The sequence below is a fragment of the Pelobates fuscus genome, chromosome 9 (assembly GCF_036172605.1).
Source record: "Pelobates fuscus isolate aPelFus1 chromosome 9, aPelFus1.pri, whole genome shotgun sequence".
Taxonomy (NCBI): domain Eukaryota; kingdom Metazoa; phylum Chordata; class Amphibia; order Anura; family Pelobatidae; genus Pelobates; species Pelobates fuscus.
Genome location: NC_086325.1, coordinates 94,989,597 through 95,007,736, shown reverse-complemented (window position 1 = coordinate 95,007,736; position 18,140 = coordinate 94,989,597). Strand labels below are relative to the sequence as shown.

Here is an 18,140-nt window from a genome sequence, read left to right as displayed (position 1 = left end):
CACTCTCAATTTAATGCAGAAATAAAGCATTTCTCTCCCGCAGTCACCCCGTACATTTTTCATCATTTGTGTTAAATGTGCTCACCCAGCAACACTGAGCACATCACATGCATTCCCTTTAGTGGAGTTTGTGGCCTGTTAAGTCGAAGGGTTTCGACAGCTAGGGTCATACTAAGGTTTATTGCTGCCCAGGGCACTTTAATAAACCTGAACCCTCCCCCCTTACCTCCCACACTAGTAATTATTTTATTCCTTAGACTGTGGGAACTGAATAAAAGGTCGATTTATTTATGAAAAATCGCTCTCTTCAAAGTGTCATGTATAAGTTAAAAAAAAAAAAAAAAAAAGAATTGGTGTTTTTATATAGGGTAATAATGTACTGCTTACTATAGAGTGTTTATGAAGATATGAAGATCAGAGGTGCTTTGACACTTTCATCACTAGCTGGTTAGATCGTTTTAGGTTTTTTCACATTAACACCATCCTTCTTTCTTTAACCCTTTCAGGGTTATTCACTTATGTGAGAATCAAATGTAAGGCCAAAGAGGCTGAACACAAAGCATAGCTGGTTAATTCACTTCAGTTACAAATAATTCTCACTTTAGTGAATGACCCGGTTTGTGGCAGTCTAACCAATTAAAAAAAAATTTGTACAAAATGTAAAAAATATTTTTTTTTGTTGGGGGGAGGGTGGGGTGGTTTGTCTTTATAAAAACACATGTATATATGTGTTTGTGTTTGCTTCAGTGTTCTGTTTTTATCTAATGGTACCACTGAAAAAGCCATGTAGTCCACAGGTAATTTGGCGATAAGTAGATGCTCTGGCTAGAGAGAGGAGGGGTGATTGACAGGACTATTGGGAACATGCAGCCCACCCCTCTATTTTGTTGTACCAACATGCAACACGTTGTGGCCTGGTTCTGGAATTTGTCCACACGTGAATTGGGCCAGATGGAGCGAGTGAAGCTTCCCTGCTCGTGACAGGAAGCGTGTTCATTGACCCAGTCACGCCAGCATCTTACCGCAGGGATTCAGAGCTCACTGAGCGTGAAATGGCAGAGCAGGGCCATGCAAAGAGCTCTCCGGTCCAGGCTCCAGAAAGGCTGGAAATAAAAACTGGGAGGAACGCAAACTAATAGATTTATTATTTTTTTTTTTATATTTTTTTTTTACTGTGACAGTACTGTAAAGAGACAGTGGAAATGTCCCTCTCTGCCCTCTTACTGTCATCAATCTCTGGTTAAGATTGTATTTTCTCCCTTTCCTTACATTATATCCTCCCCAACTGTAAGCCTCTTCACCCTCCCCCTTTTGAGCCTTGATTTTCTTTCTTCATTCTTCATCCCTGGCCCCTGGCACCAGTTGGCTGCACATTGTGTCTGAGGGTGCGTGAGTGTATGGCAGAGCTCTTTCACAGCATTACACATCTGGAAGTGTTCTGTCCCTCCGTTGGCAGGTGGGGGAGAGTCCAACACACCACACAGACGACAGATCCTTCGATTGATTCCACTGTATGGAAAATCTGTATGCCTTTCAGTGGGTCTGTGTGTGTGTGTTCTATTCTGTGTCTCTCCAGTGCTACAACCTGCTGGCCTGTTTTACCTCGCGCTGCTCTTGCTTCACTCCAGCCTTATTTTCATAAACCGGCCTTAAATATTTCTACACTGGGCTAGGATCTCCTTGAGCCAGATTAATACTGCTCTACGACCTTTCTGTGTTATAAATTATGTTCTGCAGAATTCTCTGTTAACCAGTTATGAGCCTGACATTTTAGAATGCACTGTCCTAGTGAGCTGCTCAGTTTAGTGAGTTTTCATCCCACCGTATACCCATGTGGACACACAGAGCAGGTTCACGATTAATGCAGTTATTTTAATAAAGTTCCTGCATGTCACTTTGTCCTATACAGTAAGTAAATCATGACACGCTGTACATGCAGGCTTTGTTTTGGCTAAGCTCGTGTTAGGATATCTACTTCTACTCTCAAGCTGCCAGTTCACTTCCTCTGTGCAGCAGTCTATGTGTGCCCCCCCTGGTTATATTGTTTGACAAATTTAGAAACCAATAAAGCATGTGCAATTGTGTGTTCATTCAGCAAATTCACAAACGTTCTCAAACTACTATAGTCAAAGCTTGGCAGTTTTTAACCTTCATTGTGTCTTTTGGATTTCAGTTGCTAGAATTCAGAATTTAGTGGATAAACCTCCAATAACTCTGCTAAATCTCTTGGCTTTGTTCATTCCTACATGACATTAAAGGTTAAAAAAAAAAAAAAAAAGTCTGTTATAATAGCCCTATTTTAATGGGTGCACTGAGCAGTGTATTATTAAAGATTTACAATGCAGTTTATGTTCGTTCTTCTGTATCATTAGTGCCATTAACTGATATTTAGATGCTCCCCTTTCCCGATTTAATTCACTCCATATATTTTGCAGCAGGGTTCTTGCTACAGTAAGCAGGTACTTCATTCAGAAGATCCTTCAGATTTGTACTTCTCCACCTTGGCCTACACCTCCTTTCCTTTTCATACGTACACACACAAACTGGCTTCTTTTTCTCAAGTGCACACAGCTGTGATCAGCAGCTGAGGCAAAAAAGCCTTGGGGATGGTGGTTAAGCCCCTGTGAAATGAAGTGTTGACCTGCAGAGTGGCATTTGCTGTGCGCTCGGGAAGGCATATGGACATCCACCCGGCACAAAGTCTTCACTTTTCTCAGGCCTATTGCCTGTGCTAGCAGAAAAGGTTAACCTGCACCCATTGTGTGTCAAGTCTTTCATTGTTCCTTTCCATTTACACATTTGGAATTAGAAGCACTTCTGCAGTCATTAAAGATTCCATATGGGAATAGTTGATTGGAAAAGTTCCTTGGCCCAAGTTTAACTTCCTGGAACAAATGCAATTTGTCTTCAGTATAGTGTTAAATCTCTGCACCACTCCTTAAAATAAATAAGGGGTCCTTCATAAGGGAAGCATTTTTACTTGCTTTGCTGTATTATTGTTGGCTATTTCGTTCTAAACTTTTCCCAAAAGGTGTCTTCTCACTGCCTCAGAACTATCACTGTGTATGTTTACGGCTTCAGGGAGTGTCCCTTCCCTAGCTGAGATCTTTTCCTTCTCAGAATCCACGTATTCATATTGCTGCCAACCTTTCCTGTATAGCGTGACCTTCTCCTCCTCCTCAATCCATGGACCTCACATTGTGTGTGTTTCTGGGATAGGAGGGTAGAAAATAACACATTCTCTTACGGTGGTTGGAGCTCCATTTTGTTTTGTACACGGTTTAGAGGTGCTAACACACTGAAACCATATATGAAGCCAGTAGGGATTCCTCATTTATAGGGTTGGGGGAGAAAGATTTAGAGAAGTACGTACGTTGTCAGTGAAGTTTTCAATGAGTAACTGGAAAAGCTAGCAAGATTGGACTTGTGGGGGCCCCCCTCAATGTATCTAAATTGCCATTTGTGTATCACTTCTTAACTTGTACTATTCCCTTGAACACTTGTTTGTGTTTGTTAAAACTAAGTTTATCCACAAAATGTGTTGGTGATCATTTCCTCATTATAAGTTAACTCTTAAGTGTATAAGTGAACCTGCAAACAAATGTGTATATATGTAAACAGAAATGTATGACTAGGAAGAAAACACTCACATGCAGTAATGGTTTGGGGTGTCTTATGTATTCCATGTGACTTGTGAAATCTTGAAAATATACTGCATAACGTGGTTAGTAAAAAAAAAAAGTTAATTTCAGAGCCTAGTCCATGCTCCCCAAGATAGATAGATCTTCAGAATGCAATCGAGCTACAGTGATCTATTGGCTATGCGTTATAGGAGAAATAACTTTCATTTCTTATGAATTACTCTGAGAGGGAGTAGCAATTTTTGTAAATACAGTTTACCAGTAAGAGGAAAAATTATGGATCAGTGTTATGATCTGGTTCTGCAGTGTTGTCCCTTAATATCTCTCAGACAGAGTGGACTGGCAGCAGTCATGCAGGGGTGTTTTGGGAGCTATGTTTTATGTATGTATGTATGTATGTGTATATTCAGCACTCTAAGGTTTACAGAAAAGACAGCAGATAATACAGCAGAACACCTGAACAGTAAGGCTCCCTCAAAGGCCTTACAGGTAGACAAAGCAGTACAGTGTGTGTGTGTATATATATTTTATTTTTTATTTTTTTTTCAATTTATTTTTTCTCTCCTGTAAGTGGTTATTCAAGAACAATTCACATTTTTGTTTCTCTGTTCAGTCGCATACCCACAGTACTTATTCATTAAGTGTGACCAGGGGAGAGCTGGCAACCTTTGGCCTCAGTGGGCGCAAGTAAAAATCAATGGCTTTTATTTGCACACACATTTTACAGATCTCTGCGGATGGTCTTACTGTACTAATGATATGCAGGTTTGACATACTGGAGACTTGCAATGTGTGATATCCTTTCACCCTGCACCCTCAATCAAAACCCTGCACTGCATGAGGGAGTATTCATAGTGATATGTGCTTGTCAAAATGATTGACTCTTTCCCATGGCTTCATTGACACAAATGGCTCGTATCACCCTGTATCCTCTTGTAAATACTTCCACATGGTACATATACCTCCATAGTCTGGTCACCTGGTCTCCCCCCAAATACTGCAGTCTCCCAGGTAATATACCAATGGAACAGTTCAGACTTTATGAGCTTTGAGATTATGGGCTACCCGCCCAGCACAAACCCACATAGTATCAAAATACCTGCACAATTGTTGCCTCACTCCTGCATTGCTTTGTTTACAGGCGTACTGTCACACTTCTCAGTAGCTTTTAGTCAGAAGAAGCATGTTGTTCTGAGGCTGCAACCCATAAGCCCTGTATGCGAATGGCTGGGGAGCCAATTTTCTTCTCATTGGCAGCCCTCTCATGAGTGTGGATTCCTAAACCCCACAAGTTCACACCTCACCTGCACAACATATGAAAATTTTTGTCTGGATTTATAAATCCCTTTTCTACTGAAACAAAACAATTAAGAAATATATATAGGGGTTTGCGTTTGTAATAGGTTTACATCTGACATACACCAAGCGCCTTGTTTACACCATTTATTTAACTTTTTCTTAACACTTTTTTTTTCTTCTTGGCTATGGACTTATACCGTCTTTCCCAGAAAACAAAACCGGGTCTTAAATCATTTTTTTTTCCTCCTGAGAAATGTACTACGACTTGTTTTTGGGGTATGTCTTATTTTGGTTAAAACCGGTAGCAAGCAGATCTACGTTTGAAGGACTTCCCCGAAACATAGACCGGTTCACTAGGGCATTGACTCCTACGTATCTATGTTCGGGGAAACTTTCCCAAACCTAGATTAGCCAAATAATGTCTGGGGCTTATTTTTGGGGTAGGTTATATGATGAGCCTCCCCCGAAAATAAGGTTTCAGGGAAACAGGGTAGTGTGTGTGTGTATATATACTCTGATTTTGCCTTTCAAGGGCCTGGAACAAAGGTTTAATTTCCTGTGCAGCGGGGGAATCCTGCAGAGAAGTAAAGATTAACCCTCTCACTGCTACACACACGCCAGCAACACTTTGAAGTGGTTTGCCTAGGGCAAATCACTTTCTGAGTGACTAGACATTGTTATGTTTAATATAAAAGTTGCTCCCTATGTATGTTTTTTTTTTTTTGTGTGTGTGTGTGTGTACGTGTGCCACCAGGGGCATTATCTAAGAAACTATTTATTTTTACAAAATGTAACATTGCGCTTAACTGCCACACCCCTGCCCACTGTAACATTAAATGAAAAATAATGTCTGCAGAATTTAGGTCATGTAGTTGGACTGTAATCCCTGCCATTATAATTAACGTAACATATTTTATTTTTTTATGTAAAGTGTTTTTTTGGATTTGTGTGGTGGTGCTCATTTTATTTATTCATTTTAAGGGTTTCTCTGTGCACCATGACCATTTCAGTGATTTTAAGTAGTCATTGTGTTTGGAGTCTGTATGTGCAATGATTCAGTAAGAAATGCATACTATCATTAAAAGGATCTAAAGAACGGTTCTAAGTTCTCCTACGGCAGTGTCATTAGCAGCGCAGAACGAGATTGGCAACTGCCTCCAAACTTTTTTAAAAATCAAAATGGCCAATGCAGTTTATGAATGTAAAGAAAACATTAATATTTGAGACTGAATACCTGGATTCAATTTTTTTTTCTGTAAAAAAACAATGGTAATAATCAAGCTATTGTTTGGCTTGAAAGGAAAGGTAGGGCTATGCCTTTTTAAACTTTCCTTTTGATCAAAGTTCACAGGTTCCTCTTGCGCACTAGTTCATGATCGGCCCTGGCCTGCAGGGCCTGGAATAATAACCTTCTAATTCAATCACTAGCCTAGCAAATGGATACTTTCCTGGCATTTTATAATGCTATTCCAGTAATGAATCTTCGTCAGCAGCATTTAGTTATGCATTTCCTCCCACCCCATAGAAGATTTCTGTAGAAGGAAAGTGAACACATGTAAACAATATTCCCTAATACTTAGGAATAGGCCAAATTTGGAAGAGTGATTTTTCTGTACTCTATTAGTTTCAAGCTATTGGGGCACTGGTCCCATTAGGAGTCTGTTCAGTCACACCAGCTTCTTGTATGGCTTAAGGTTGATGGAGATAGACAGACAGACAGCCACACAGTCCTTCATAAAGTTCTCCATGATTTAACAAACTTAAGACCTTGTTGACTTGAATGGAGATTATTTGGTTAAACTCATGTAGCCAGTTGCTGGATAGTTTAACAGAGTTGGAAACCTGGGGGAAATGTGTCTATATCTCTTACAATTCCAGAATTCTATACTGTTAAAAATACAATGCTGTAAGCTAAATGATTTCTCACTTGATTCCATTGGCACTGAGTAAGCGCTCAACTTCCTCTGTCATCAGGCGACGGGTGGTAATGCATAAGCGCATTAGGCCCTCCCCATAGGAAAGCATTGCTTCGGTGCTTTCCTATGGGAGTTTTACTGAAGCTGGATGTTCTCATGCAGAGCGTGAGGACGTCCATCGTCAGACAACCTAAAATCGGTTAGCAAGCAGGAAGTTCCTCTAGTGCTCGGAACTCCAGATGTTTTGGACTACACCTCCCATGATGCTTTGCCAGCATTATGGGTGTAAGAGCATTATGAGAGACGAAGTCCACAACATCTGGAGTGCCGAAGGTTGCCTACCCCTGCTGTAGTGGCTGTGTGAGAGCCACTAGAGGCAGTCTTAGTCCTGCAATGCAAGTATAATTTACATTGCAGGACTAAGGGAGACAGGACACTGCATCCTTACCACTTCAATGAGATGACGTGGTCTGGATGCCTATAGTGTCCCTTTAACTGGCATATGAAATTGGAAAAAAGCCAGAGATTGTATCTGTAGATTCCCATTGAGGGGCACAGTGTAAAGGATCTGAAGGTATGCATATTTGTATTTCCATTTATTTATCATTTTGAAGAAATATATGTGGGGGAAAAAGTGTTTTGCAATCTTTCTACCAGATTTATAAACATTCTCACTAAGGACATATAAGCGTTTTATAACCTACAGAAGGAGTGACTGAAGTTAATGCGATGCTAAACGATCATGCTCATGGGTATTTGCAACAATGGGAAGGTACTTTATGTACTTTAGGATATGTTGATCCTCAAATACCTACAGAATGTAAACAGTGTCTGTATGTGTGCATACAGTCTCATACTTAAACCAGGCCTTCGGATTCAGTAAAATATAGCTATTGCAGCTGCAAGTATGCTATGAGTTCCGAGCCATTCAGAAGTCCCCTTTGCTGCTCTTCATGCAACTCTTCACATTGAGCATTGACGGTTGTATTGCATATCTTTGTGTGGCTTATATCATAGGGCTTTGATACATTTCACATTTTGTATTTATTTAAAGGGACACTATAGTCACCAGAACTACAGCTTAATGTAGTTGTTCTGGTGAGTATAATAGTGCCCTTCGGGCATTTTCATGTTTGTGTTCCTGACCCTATAGTGATCCTTTAACCTCCCTAGCGGTATTCCCGAGCGTGACTCGGGGTTAATTTTCGCTGCCAGAAGCGGTAACCCCGAGTCACGCTCGGGGTAGAAAACTCAGTCTCCTTACCTTCTCCCTGCGATCCAGCGATGTCCCCGCTGTGATTGCCGGTGAGAGCCCCGGCGGATGCCTCCATCTGCCCTCCCGGATCCGTCTCTGTGAGCCGCAGAGGCTCATGGGTGCGGAACTGGGCGGGTAATTCAAATGTCTAAAAGTTCTAAAAGTGACACACACAAAGTTAGGTGATACAGTGTAATCCTGTCAGATTACATTGTATCACCTCAGATTTGACACAGTATCACCTCAGATCATCCTACACTGCCCTGCCTGCCCCTTTTGCTGTAATTTCTGCCCATAAAATAATTTTTTTTACCATGGCATCAAAGCGTCACTTTAGCATCTCCAAAGCGGCTTTGGATCAGATGAGTGACAGCGGCAGCGACACAGAGCCCCTCGCAGAATTGAGCGACGGCGATAGCGATTCGTGGCAAGATTCGTCATCCGACTCTGACAGTGACCAGAGTAGTGGCGACAGCGACGATTCTGCACCCGAGCTCAGTTATGTGCGCACTTGGTGCCTTATTGATTGCGGTATGGATGAGGTACCGCCGCCAAGATTTCCGTTTACTGGATCACCTGGGATGAAGGTAGACGTTGAGCACAATGATCCTTTGGCATACCTAAAATTATTTCTCTCAGATGACGTCATTGAAAAGATTGTCACGGAGACAAATCGCTACAACGAGCAGCAATCAGCTACTCTGCATAGCAAGTTTTCCAGGAACAGAAAATGGAAACCGGTGACTAACGAGGACATCTGGAAGTTTCTGGGGCTAATACTTCTTCAGGGGGTGGTGGGGAAACCCCAGCAGAAATGGTACTGGACTACCAATAAATTGCTGGCAACCCCATTTTTTGGCACCATCATGTCCGAGTACCGATTTTCCCTCATAATGAAGAATTTGCACTTCACCAACAACGAGGAATTTGACGAAGCCACACATCCAGCGCCAAAACTCAAGAAGATCTGGGAAGTATACCAAATGATCCTAAAAAATTTCCAGCAGGCCTATGTGCCAGATAGAGACATCAGCATTGATGAAAGTCTGATGGCTTACAAGGGACGCCTCAGCTGGATTCAATACATCGCATCCAAGAGAGCACGGTTTGGAATAAAATCCTATATGCTCTGCGAGTGTGCCACTGGCTATATATGGAATTCCGTCATATACACCGGTAAAGGAACACAATTCAACCCCAGGTACAGCGGCTATGGGATGGCAACGTCATCAGTCCTTACACTGCTTGAGCCATTGCTGAATCAGGGGTATTGTGTGACAACGGACAACTTTTACACATCGCCTGAGCTGTACGAGTTTCTGATAAAACACAAGACTGATGGATATGGAACCGTTAGGGCCAACCGACGTGAACTGCCATCTATGTTTGCCAAGCAAAAACTGAAAACAGGAGAAATGGTTGCCTGGCAGAAAGGAAAGATGATGGCAATGCGTTGGCGTGACAAAAAAGACGTATGCCTAATGAGTACAGTGCATAACACCTCCACTGCCATGGTCCACACAAGAGGTGGGAAAGATGTCATGAAGCCACGACTTGTGATTGACTACAACAACACCATGGGAGGAGTCGATAGAGCTGATCAGGCGATGACATTTTATCCGGCTATGCGGAAACAACAAAAAAAATATTACAAAAAAATCTTCAGGCATCTACTGGAACAATGCCTCTGGAATGCCTATATACTGCACAAAGGAAAGAGTGACATGCCTCTTGTTCATTCTGACTTTATCTGGAAGGTGGCGGAGCGGATTTTTGTGAACTACCAAACGGCATCAGTGGCCGTGAACAGATCTGGACGTCGTGCTGTTGACGTTGTCAACGCCTGACTGGTCGTCACTTTATGGATTACATCCCGCCAACCGCAAAAAAGGAAGCACCTACAAGGATGTGCGTAGTTTGCTGCTCAAAGCGAGATAGCAATGGAAAAAAAATCCGAAAGGAAACCAGATTCCATTGCCCTGATTGTGATGTCGGTCTCTGTGCAGTCCCATGTTTCAAAATTTACCACACCCAGGATGTTTACTGAATTTTCTTTGTTTGACAAATTTCATTATTTATTACATTATTGAATAAAATTATATTATTTATTAGATTATAATTCATGATTTTATGTTTCAAACTTTATCACATCTGAGAGTACTTTTGGTCAGGTTTAAGAAAGTAATTACTGGCCTACAATACATAACACCAAATTTCCATGCAAAAAAATGGTACCGCTTTTGGTACAAAATTCCTGACATAATCATACCGCCAGGGAGGTTAAAAAGTTACCTGCTATCTCCATCTATAATAGCATTTTTTTTCTCTTGTTTCTTTTAGCCACATCCAATGGCACTCTCCAGGGTATAGAAAATCGAGAGGGGGGCGTCTGCAGCACACGATCTATGAAGATTATCATGAAGGTCGAACAAGGTGAGAAATTGGGTAGCATTAATCTAGAGCTGATGGTGATTTCTGCATTGCTGGAAAGTTTAAAAACGTATTGCCATATAGTGGATTTTGTACTTGCGATGAATAGTATCTGAATTATTATGGCAGTTTTTGTTTCTATTTTTTGTTTGTTTCCCTTTCCCGATCTTATATGGTATGTTTTCTTTGTTTATACTCTGCAAGTCACTGTCATATTCACACTCTGTGCCTGTTTCCAAGCATGAGTCTACAACTGGCTGCTTTGATCAGTATGTGTTAAAATGTTACAAGCCTTAAACCACTCAATAATTTAATAATAGATTTAATAAACATCTGTAGTACTCATTGCTTTTATGTACTGGAAATACATCTTCTTGCTGAGATGTGCCAAGAAGTTCCATTGTGGAAACTGTTTTCAACGTAAGAATGATTTAATTATTAAAAGCTGTCAAAATGTACATAACGCATCCTCCTCATCTCACAGAATATCTGCATCATTCATAGAACACGTTACAAATATTTCAAAATTAGCTTGAAAAGATCAGGTGCCCGCTAGATAATATCTTGTATCACGTGTACATATAGACCAAAGTAAGGTAATTACCTATTTGTTTTTCATGTAAATATTACTAGTTAAAGTGCTTGCTAAATGTCAAGACAAGTCTAAAATGACTTGCCTTGACATTGACAAAAAGCTGCTGTGTCAGTATGGATGTGTGGACCTTTAATAACCTTTATTGTAAAATTATTACAAAGACACCCGGTTTCCATGTACATTTATCATCATTTGACAAGAGGCTGGGAATAACTGACTTTAGACTCGAGTCCAGTAATGCTTAGTGATAACTTTCCGGAGTACCGGTAGTGAAGTTAAAATATTTTAAGAAGACCTATATTTTAAAACTTGATTTTATTTTATTTTTTTAACACATACACGGTTTATTTTCTGTAGCTCAGTGTACAGTTGACTGTTATTCATGTACACTTTGACAGCCACCAGTAAACCTGTAGAATTGTTGTCTGTAGCATGAAAAAAGCTTACCCTTTCTGACGGGTGTATTAGTATACCAGTGTGCCCAATTCAGATTACAATATATTACATCATATACATATGACAAATGAAAATGGCTTTTTAATTTTGGCCCTGGATGGGAGCACGGGAACAATGACCAGAAAAAAAAAAAACATTTTTACTGGAATTTTATTTAAACATTCGTATAGTAGAAAATGGCAGACTGAAAAAGCCAGACATGTTACAAAACCTCAAATTATTATTTTTATTATTTATACAGCGCCATCAAATTCCATATAGGTATTTTAATTGACTGTATTCAATTGGCGATGCGTTAGAATATGTATGAGGTGGCAGTTTCTCTATTATTTCCACTCTGTGGGATAATAAACCTGTTCTATAATGCAGGATTGCAATAAATCCAACTCCTGTGACAAATGGTTGGAATTGGGTTCATATATTAGGGGTTTTAGCCATACTTTGTAGTATGCTCTTTTAACAACCTCGATGCACCCTCTGCTACACAAGTAATGTCTTAAGTTCCAGGAAATGTACATATAATGTATGTGTCCGGTCATTTGTCCCCTGAGGATAGATTGCTGTCTAAACTAGTTATTCCTGTGTCTTCTATATTAGCTGTCTTAAGGTGCTTGTAGTTTGAGGGTTTTACACAGACCTTCTCGTTATCTTTGTTAAACTCGTAAAAAAGCTTGGTGGGCCTGACCATCAAGCTGAACAAAGTGACTTACTGCTTTGACATAGTCATTTTTAGTGTGCAGTAACCGATACACAGCAGTTTACGTGCTACTTTATCACAAAGACCTACAGCACATAATAGGACACAACAATGTCAATCACACTTGATGTGTCTTTTGCTCACTTTATGCCCATTTAGTGCTTTCTTGTATCTTTTGGTTTTAAGTCCATGTTTCTGGACTTGACAAAGGAGAAGAGGCTCAGGTGGGAAGGAAGGCAAAATTACTGGAAATTAGTAATGAAAAACATGGCATAATAGAAATGAGCAAAGGGTAGAAAGGCAATGGTGAGGGCAAAAGTTTCGTGTGTGTGTGTGTGTGTATATATATATATATATCACACTTTCTGACTATTCTAGTAACTGTGTGGTCCGAGACTTTATACTGATAGCAACTGGAAAAGTAGACTGTGTTACAATTTATAGTTATTGGTAAACCATTGTCCACGGGGTTTGGTTAACTGGGTGTGCTGTATTATGGAATCTAGAGAAGTTGGGCCATTGAAGATGAAAATATAATTAGCAGAAGTCATAAATCTACTTGGGCATGAAAGGGAGGACAGTACAGGCTACGGTTCCTGAAGGAGTAAATTTTTTGCTTTGTGTACCTCCATTCGTCTAAATAATAATTTCTTATCCCTTTTTCAGCAAAAGCAAGCATAAACTAATAGTATTATCCTTTTGTCATAGATCCCAATGCAGTTTTGCCAGAACATCTGACTACTAGTAAACCTAGCAAAGAGCAAGATAATACTGGAAAATTAGCAACTTCGGGACCTTGGATTCATATAGAAGACCATGCCAAACAAGGTAAGATCCTGCAAAGGCTTAGTCTATGTAGTATTAGAATATGTTTACGACTGACAATGTGTGTGTTTTCCCCCAGCAGCTGCTTAATCATAAACTGTGTTCATGTACAGGGTCTAAATGTTTCTTAAATGGTGCATTTTTTTTTTTTTAATGGTGAATTTTATTTTATTTTATTTTATGTATATGATTTATGGGTTTGTAGATGTACACAATTCAAAAAGCTTTTATAGCACGTTTGTGTGTACCCATGAGCTTATTGGAATGCAGCAGATATATGTACGCTGAACCCCACAGATATCTTCAAGCAGGCATCTTCTCCCCATGTAACTGAACACAGGGTAATATAAACATTGGTTTTATATGCGCTATGGCATTAATTCCATGTAATGGTTAACTTTATTATTTATTAAATTCCGTGTCCGTTTCATATATATATATATATCTATATCTATATATCTCTATCTAGTGATTTCTTCATTATGGTCTTGTAGGGTTCTTTGTAAATGTTTTGCAACATAACCACCACTGACATTAACTGTTTTGTCACCCCCTCCTCTCCTTTTTAAGGTGAAAATGCTGGGAATACTGGAGATGGAGTTGACAATTTCTTCAATTCAAAAATCGCTGTGTTTGCTGCAATTGGAGCTGGCTGTGTAATCTTCATCCTTATCATAATTTTTCTGATTGTCCTGCTCATCAAGATCCGAAAACGTCATCGTAAGCATACACAACAGCGGTCAGCAGCGCTCTCACTTAGCACATTGGCCAGCCCAAAGTGTAGTGGCAATGCAGGCTCCGAGCCCAGTGACATCATCATCCCGCTGCGGACTACAGAGAACAATTACTGCCCACATTATGAGAAAGTCAGTGGGGACTATGGGCATCCTGTGTACATTGTTCAGGAGATGCCCCCACAAAGCCCTGCAAACATTTACTACAAGGTCTGAGGAGGGCCCACAAATAAAACCTTGCTCCCCATCTGTGGGATAAGCCAATCCATCACCAGGAGCACAGGCCAAAGGTCACTCTGCATTAAAGGACTCTGGGAGACGGAGCAATAAGACTAACTTTCCCTATGTTAGGTATTTTTATATAGTTTGTCCTTTTTATTATGCTCCCTATCCTCTCCAAGGTAGGGTGGGATAATCTGCTCCTGTCTGTACTTTGCACACATGCAGTGTTTTTAACCCTTACTTGACATGGAAGTGACTGGAGCAGTCAGGACTCAACCGTGGAATTTACCTTGTTGGGACACAAGTACCTGAGTGAGAATTACTGATGCAATTCAATTGTGCATTGAAAAAGTGCCCTGCATGGTGTCCGAAGGGTTTGGCAAAGCCACCTGGTTCTTGGAGTTAGTATCCTAGTCTTGAGCGGTGTCTCCTAGTCTTGAGCAGTTTTTCTCCAGTTCCTTGTCAAAAGACCAATCTAATGGTAGTTTTTTGGGTTTTTTAGGGCACAGATGGGAGCTGCAGCCATGTTCAGCACTCTGGCACACTGCATTTGCTCTCTTATGTGTTTTCAGAGTGCTGTCACTTGGTGTGTCTCAACCACACACCCTAAAACGGAAATCTGGGCCTGTGTAGTTCCTATACTGTTTCTGTGCAGGCGGACAAAAAGAGTGAGCGCTAAGTATTTCTATACTGTACTACACACACTACCTGTGCACTGGTATACACACCACACATGCTACCTGTGCACTTATATGCACTTAATTGCACACTTGTGTTTAATATGACTGTATTTCAATCAACGCCCTGTCCAATGTGGTGAGAAAAGGACCCAATTAATGGTGGATACAACACCCTGAGTGTTACTGGGTCCTGGGACTAGATCCTGCCTAATAGCTGAAACTTTTGCCTTGATACCTAAAGCATAAAGATTAGACTTAAAGGCAAGAACCACTCAGGCTGTTGTCTCCACACATATTGTGTTGATTCTGAATCAAACATGTCATTAGATGCAGTAACTTAGAACTAAAAAGCATTGCGTGGAGTAACAATGACCTTAATATTGACTGGTGTGACCTCCGTATACAATGTTCAATGTAGGAGTGACAGGAGAATGTTTTGGATGCTAACCAATGTGGCGGTGGTTGCATTCACCTGACCAGCTTTTATCCCTATTGGTTATACATTTTTTTAGAGATGCTGGTGATATTTAAACCTATATTCCATAACTGTAGGAAGTAAAGGAAGAGTGGTGAGGGTGTGTTCTGATTTTTGATCACATAATGTTTAAATCTTTCAGTCGTTTTTGTTCCTGATGAGCCAGCCCACTTTTCTACTTTTTTCAAAATAATAATAATTATAACCTTGACCGGAAAAAAGTTTCAGGTGAAAGCAGTCTCCATGATGGTGCTTGTCACACATCCGTGTTGACTCAGGGATCTGTACGGTGTTGGCCATCACATCATGTGATGGCATATCTTGTGTGACCGCTTTGGTAAAGCTCTCTCTCATTTGGTTATTTAGCGACCCTGTGTCCCCTGTCTTGTCAGCTATATATAACAAATATGCTGGTGTTCACCCAATGTGATTCATCATGAGTGAACATTTGTTATATGCATTTATTTTAACATTTGGTGTGTCACACATGGTGCTGAGCTACATCCTGCAAGACAGGCCTAAGTTATACTAGTCTGAGCCATTGCAGCCTCCCCAAACCTGGTGTCCAAGTCTTTCCAGCATATGGCTCCTCTCTTGTAGAAATGCTGTAGATCTAAAGTAGGGGTTGGGAATCCTTCAGCCCTCAAGATATTTTGGACTACATCTCCTATAATGCTCTTACAGCCATAATGCTGGCAAAGCATCGTGAGAGATGTAGTCCACAACATCTGGAGGGCTGAAGGTTCCCCACCCCTGATATAAAGTAAAATCCCTCATACATACTTTTTTTGCCATGGTCTATATAAATATATATACATGTATCATGAGTGACACTGGTGGTTATAGTGACTAGGTCTTGCTCTTAAATCATGCAGTTGGCCTTTTCTGTCTCGCTTGTGAGCGGGGGAAGACATCAGATAATGTATACAGTTATGCCACCATGTTTTGTGTACACGATTTGTCTGTTGCTTGTGAGTCCAGATGCCAACCCAGCATGTTCTGTATTGCAGTGGTGTGGGCAGCAACTATGAACAAGATGAAGGGGACGATCCTTAGCTGCTAATGTACACCAACATAGAAGGTTCTATAAACTTCACTGACCATATTCGTGCACATAGATGATCTCACAACAATTTTACACATTTTCCCCCCTATTGTGTGTGTTTTCGCTCCATATTATAACCGTTATACATCCCTTTCCTGCCTTCTTTGTCCATAAAGGTTTTTAATTTTTTCTCAGTAGTGCACATCTCACACATTTAATATTAAGTCTTATCCCTTGCATTTCATTTAAACCCTTTTGCTGCGTTTTTGATAGCAGGGGGGCATGGTCTTGCCCTATTCATGGTCTTGGGGGCAACCTTTGCAACTCTTAAAGGGAATTTGGATGCCTGCCCACTGCCTTATACCTTGGTGTTTTGTACACCCTATTGCACACACACAACTTTTCTATCACATTGTATGCAGGCACACGCACATGCTTGTTCTGTCCTCCTTACTGGAACACACCCTATAATTTATTTTGTGGTAGCATTTCCTTCACTTTTTTTTTTTTTTTTTTGCTTAAGCTGCGGCAGCCAAGTTGAGGCATGTGCTGCATTTTTAAATTCCTTGCTCCGTACTGATCAATTAAAGCCTGCAGCATAAATGCAGTTATAGAAAAAGCCTAAAACTATAAAATTCTAGCACAATACTCCTTACACCTTTTTAAAAGGGACCCAAAAATTACAAAGATGCCATTAGATCGGCAACCTAACTTCGAAATAACTGTTGACCTGTAACCTGTTCTTCACGGGTAATAGTGATTACTATTAAAATACATTCTCAAAATAGGTCTTCAATGCATTGTATTAAATAAATTCTGGTGTTGCCTATAGCCTGTGCAAATTGGGACTGTTTTGGGTCCTGAGCTGGGGTTAAGAAGCCCTGTTGCAACATTTATATCAGATTCACACAAATTGTAGAATTAGTGTGGTGTACAGTCACATTAAAAAATACAGTGGGGTCCCCTGCCTTTAGACTCTGCAAAGGGCAGTGTGCCCAAATTAGTTTCAATGAACTTTTTGATATTGATCCATGCTAGGAAAGAACACAGGTATGTTTCATCTTGAAGTGTGCAAGTAGTGACTAAGGACACATGTAGCTGTGGTGGTCCATGTTGACAGCCTTTTTACCTATTCTACCTTTCTTGCTAGTAGTACCCTCCGAAGACCTCTATATAGCCCTTGGCAGCTCCTATTCCCGCTTCACGTTCTATGCAGAGTTATATCTGGTATCCTTTTGTATTGAGGCAGATTAAGGGCTTCTGCACTCGGAGGCAGCAGCTGTCTGTCTGCCGGAGAGGGGCTTTGAGACATTTAGTCTCTTGTGACAAGGACAAAGGCCTTAAAATAGAATTTTAAAAGCACCACCATTCACATCCTATATTTGCATCAACCACTGTTCGATGCTGATGCTCTAGATTTTATTTAATTTCTTTATTAATTATTACACCGAGATTGTCTTCTGATTTCAGAACAGATTAAGGTGCAAACTTTTTTTTTTTTTTTTTATCATAAAAACAAATTACTCGGATGTACTGCATTTTATATACTCTTTTTAAACTCTTTAGACACATCTTTCTTTAAGTACCAAGCTGCAGATTCTTTTTTTTTTGCAGATTGTAAACACTTTATCACTTCGAACAGTGAAGATATGTATGTTTCACCTCCTTTTTTTTTTTTTTTTTTTTTTTTTTTTGACGCTCCACGTCCATTTCTTCACGCCTTCATGTATTGGAGGAATAGTTTATTTTAATTACACACCATTTAACATTGCCTTGTGCACATGTACATATGAAGATGAAAGGTGAAATTTAAACTGAAATTTATTTGCACCTTTTACTTTTTCAAATTACATTGATTTTTCTTCCTTAC

The 18,140-nt window shown here is 40.2% G+C and overlaps 1 protein-coding gene across 1 annotated transcript in view; it reads left to right on the top strand.

The window, feature by feature from the left end:
- EFNB1 (ephrin B1) overlaps nt 1–17,939 on the top strand; it is a 61,982-nt gene extending 44,043 nt beyond the window's left edge. Inside the window, exons 3-5 of the mRNA XM_063432175.1 lie at nt 10,452–10,544; nt 12,998–13,117; nt 13,685–17,939. Of these exons, the coding sequence (XP_063288245.1) occupies nt 10,452–10,544; nt 12,998–13,117; nt 13,685–14,064 (593 nt within the window). The 3' untranslated portion in view covers nt 14,065–17,939. The remainder of the gene's footprint in view (nt 1–10,451; nt 10,545–12,997; nt 13,118–13,684) is intronic.
- Nucleotides 17,940–18,140: the final 201 nt, after the last annotated feature.